We start from the raw sequence: 4,613 nt of genomic DNA, 5'->3' as shown, positions 1-4,613 counted from the left end.
TGAGAACGATGGTAGTTTAATTGTGGCGTTACTGATGCCTTAGTAATTTGTATCCTAAAACAATGACGTACTATTAAATTATCAAGAATTCGATGATTTATTAATATTTGCAGCTTAATTATGACGTTTACCACTTCTGTTATTAAGAAGAAGAACATAATAATTTGAGTAACTTAATTATAATGTGAGTTACCAAATCGTTATATGGGCGAGAACATATTTTATTGATTGAGTTTCAAATTATAATGACATTAAAACATAAATATACAAATTAAATATATAAAAATTTTGAATTCGGTTTTCGGTTAAACCGAATTCAGAATTTTCAAAACCGAAAACCGAATTCAAATTTGGTTTCGGTTTGACTCGATCCGAAAACCGTTTTTCAAATTCGGTTTAGTTTTTTTCCAGTTTGGTTTCGGTTTGGTTTTCGGGTTCCACGGTTTCAAACCAAATACTGACCACCCCTACTGCATACGCTGATCCCCTTGTACGTCGGGTCTATCACGTACCCTTGGAGGATGCCTTCGGGCTAGACTCTTGCCTGTCACACATGGGAGATTCCTTGGTGGAGGTGATTTACATGCATCCGACTCTTACGAGATGTGTTTGGTGAGTTGTCAAAGGCAACACAGAGTTTGCGTGTCCCTGCTGGTCTACACGTTTTGAAAGAAAAATTTAACGGTTAAAAATTAAATATCGAACACTCTTATGTGTAATGGATTTAGATGTGACACCCATTCAAACTCCAGTTCGCTATCATTCTCATCCATAGTAGACTACTCGTTAATTCCTTAAAACAAACCAAGGGTACCCATATTTGTGACATCATGTCTTCGTCAAGAAATTGATGCTCGTTAGATACTTGTTCCGTACAGATAAACAAAATAAAATTTTCAAATCTAATCTTTATATATTTATTCTACTAGCTTCTTTTCTTACGGCCCAAATCAATGGCTAAAATATGCAGTGGTGTCATATAGAATAGACATCAGATATAGACATTTTATGTTAAAATTGGTTACGATAAGATTTTTGTAAAAGAAAACAAATAATTATGCAAATATTGACGACACGTTTATGAGAATATTATAGCATGTGCAGTTGCTGACAATTTAATGTTAGATGACAAAAATAATCTATATCTTATGCCCGTGAAGGCTTTAAAAGATGTCGATGGATTGTGATGGTTCAGGGCCCATTTCGAAGTATCTCATCAAAGCCCTACAGGCCCAATATCATTATTATTATGCAACGAATTGAATTTGAAAGCTATTAATTATTAATTTTTTTGTTTGGATTAGCGAGGAAACTCTCTATGAACGAGTACATTGACTCCCCCATAGAGGGTAAACCTCGGGTAATCAAACCCCCTGAGCGCGAGACCTGGTACCGGGTGAATTACGCACAAGGCGCACCCTCTGGTCACACTCCATTTTTGAACGAAATAGCTTTGCAAGCTGATAATTGAACTTTCATGCATATTATTGATATGAGCTACACGCCATTTGATGAATGAATGAAATAATGTGCTGTATTGTGGGTCAATAGTCCAACCAATTTGAATGAAAAACAAAATACCAACCAACCATGAAGTGGAAAAAAAAAAGTCTCCCAACTATAGAAGTTCACCCGCAATGACTTTGGGATGTTCGCAAAGCGAGTAATTGCTCTATGATTAGTCAGCATGCAATTGCAAAGCATTCGGACCGGGTTAAAAACTATAATTTATTAAACTATATGACTAAACTATGGACTAATCAGTGATTTGTGTAATAAACTCTAGCATAATAATGATTTATGACTCTTCAGTCATTTGAGGAATGTTACATGCATACCAGATTGTTTACTTTAAAAGGTAGACAAAATAACATGTTAGACCGCGTACATTTACTTTGCCGAGTAACCTAAACAGAGAAAAGTCATCGTTTACTCGTTTATATCATATTGTTTACCATAAGGATTTGGTGCACTAGTTTATATCATATTCTTTAACTTAAAATTGTGTACCCTTTTTCCAAATCTTTAAAAATGAGATACTATACAAGTACAACTAATTGAGTAGTTTACCTATAGGAACTTGCTCATCAACTACCCTTGTAATCTGCAGTTGAACGACACTGAGAGTTGGTGTTCAACCATACCACTTTGTGGTTCCTAAAATAAAAAAGATGATTTTTTTACTAACTAGCTCATTGATGTACTTATGTGATTCGTACGAACTGGAAAAGTATTGTTTACATAACCAGTAAAAACCTAGTTACAAGAAAATCTGTACGTCGGTAGTTTTTCAGCTAAACAAATTCAAGCAATTGCTCAGTAATTCGGTGTTAAATCGTTAGAAGTTGACAGTCATTGATGCTAGTACGATTCCTGGATCAAACTCCTGCATTGCAGACCAACTTTGCCCGATTTAGTAAACATAATTAGCCAATTTCTTTGATACAAGTAAAATTAAGCATTAGAGAGACATGTATGCATAACAGTATTTAGTAGACATTATTAGCATTCTTTCGAATGCATATAGTTCAACAGAATAACAGTATATACTGAACTCTGATATCATATTGTAGAGCAAAGTGTAATACCTTGAAGAGATTTTTCATAGTTCTGCAGCTGCAACATGAAGCCAGAATTAGGAGCAGCCACATCTCGTTTACTTTTCACAAACTTAAGAGTTTCAGACAAGCTCAGGCCATGCTTCTTCATCAAATAGGCCACAACAATGGTAACGCTACATAATAAAAGACATATGTTCAGGACATATGATCATAAACTCTGTATTAAGCACTATATAAAACTGCAGCAGTTAAGCATAAGAATTACTAAGAGGGGTTTATTGTTACTCCCTTTTCAAATATATAACGAAAACTTGCAAACCAACATTTAACAAAGCATAATGTCATCGAGCATTCTGTTTTTGGCTATATAAAAGCTACAGGAAAAACCAAGTTGAAAAAGGTACTCATGTGATTTATCAGTTAGTCGTCCTACTTTAACTTTGTCAAACAAACTACTTTTAAGTTCTTAATATTATATCAGACCACCTTTTATAAGATGACATTTGACCATCAAACTTACTTCTGAACTAAAAAGTTATACTACATATGTGCCTAAGTTGAAACTACATAAATATTTCATGCCCAACTGTCAACTGATCTCCCATAATTTGACTATATATTCAAGTTAATGGATTCAAAGTAATTATAATTGCTAGTTATAAAAGATGAAATATGAATTACCTTCTGGATTTTCCCAAAAAGCAATGGACCAAAACACCGCCCGTTCTTCTAGCTTCATCAATGAAACTGAAGCACTCATCGAAAAACTGGGCAATATTTACATCTCTTTTGTCCGTTACTGAATCAAAGAAAGTCTTATTATGATAACAAAAGATTAACAAATCAATAATATTTCAACATAGAACGTAAGAACGTGCTTTCGTGAACACTACTTTCTTACCATCAACAATTTTGTAAGTAAAATCAATTGGATGTGCAGGTGGTAGTGAAGATGCAACGGTTAATACATGAGTTACATTTAAACTCTTCAAAATTGACTTGTTCTTGGCAGCTCCAACAGAACCCAAATACAGACCCTATTAAGAATCAAAACGTCGTTAAATCAAATTAGATCACTTATTTACAGTTACATTATTTACCTCTTCGATTTTAGCAGGAACAATATCATCTTTAAGACAGTACGTTCTTGCATAAACAACTTTCAAAAGTGCAGCCATTCGCTCTTTATGCAAGTCATCAGATTGATCCATGTCTAAGTTTCAGCCTTCTACAACAACACTAAATGATCCGTACAGCACGAAAACATCATAATTAGTAACGTAAACGTAAAACGACACATGAGTGAGCACCAAAAATGCAACCAAAAACAAGTTATTGTAAATTGTAATGCTGTTAGTAGCAACAATTTACTTTACTTAATTCAGGCGTTTGCTTAATTCACGCGTTTGCTCAACTAATCTAATAAAATTCATTACATGTATACAACAATCACAATTCGTAATTAAGATGAAAAAGTGGTTAATCATTCCAAATGTGAACAGATTACATGATAGGTTAACAATCTAAAATCATACAGGCGAAAAAAACATACCTAGAAATTAAATAACTGGTGAATTGATGTTAAAATACGAAGTATCGATTTAAAAAATGATCGATCAAATGATGAATATATGTACATGTGTATGTTTTATATAGCCAATTGACGAAGGATTCCGATTACCTGATCCAATTGAAAAGAGTGATGCTTCGTGTTAAACCCTAATTCTTTTCGGAATCGATTTGACCGTAGACGTTATTTAATGACTGAAACATACGTTATATAGTATAATAAAAAAAAATATTATCATGCATAAGGGGATTTACACAAGAAGTTCGCGTAACGATAGTTTAATTGTAAATAAATCCAGTTTGTTTCGCATGGACTTAGGAATTTAAGAATTTTATTTATTTATTCAATATAATCCAATTAAAGATGAAGATTTAGGCTATGTCTGAAACGTAGTTTTTAGGAGTTTTTACAGCTTTTAGTTTTTATAAAAAAATTAATATTTAATAAAAAAACTCTGTTTAGTTAAACGAGCATAAAGCTTT

At 33.2% G+C, this 4,613-nt stretch overlaps 1 protein-coding gene across 1 annotated transcript; it reads right to left on the bottom strand.

Moving 5' to 3' along the window:
* Nucleotides 1–2,016: 2,016 nt before the first annotated feature.
* LOC139872970 (dual specificity protein phosphatase 1-like) lies at nucleotides 2,017–4,391 on the bottom strand. The gene is made up of 6 exons (XM_071860901.1): nucleotides 4,243–4,391; nucleotides 3,662–3,800; nucleotides 3,463–3,598; nucleotides 3,243–3,360; nucleotides 2,589–2,734; nucleotides 2,017–2,402 (listed from the first exon to the last, which is right to left on the bottom strand). Exons 2-6 carry the CDS (start codon nucleotides 3,770–3,772, stop codon nucleotides 2,362–2,364), a joined length of 552 nt encoding a protein of 183 aa, XP_071717002.1. The 5' UTR covers nucleotides 3,773–3,800; nucleotides 4,243–4,391; the 3' UTR covers nucleotides 2,017–2,361.
* Between the last annotated feature and the right edge of the window lie 222 nt (nucleotides 4,392–4,613).

Source organism: Rutidosis leptorrhynchoides, chromosome 10 (assembly GCF_046630445.1).
Source record: "Rutidosis leptorrhynchoides isolate AG116_Rl617_1_P2 chromosome 10, CSIRO_AGI_Rlap_v1, whole genome shotgun sequence".
NCBI lineage: Eukaryota > Viridiplantae > Streptophyta > Magnoliopsida > Asterales > Asteraceae > Rutidosis > Rutidosis leptorrhynchoides.
This window is presented reverse-complemented; position numbering and strand designations above follow the sequence as displayed.

Bases quoted from the DNA above. Each gene is read 5' to 3' on its own strand.
- LOC139872970 (XM_071860901.1), bottom strand. From the start codon at position 3,772: ATGGATCAATCTGATGACTTGCATAAAGAGCGAATGGCTGCACTTTTG. The intron at 3,599-3,661 runs GTAAATAATGTA...GATTCTTAATAG, and splicing joins TTCCTGCTAAAATCGAAGAG to GGTCTGTATTTGGGTTCTGT. The intron at 2,403-2,588 runs GTATTACACTTT...AATCGGGCAAAG, and splicing joins CTATGAAAAATCTCTTCAAG to TTGGTCTGCAATGCAGGAGT.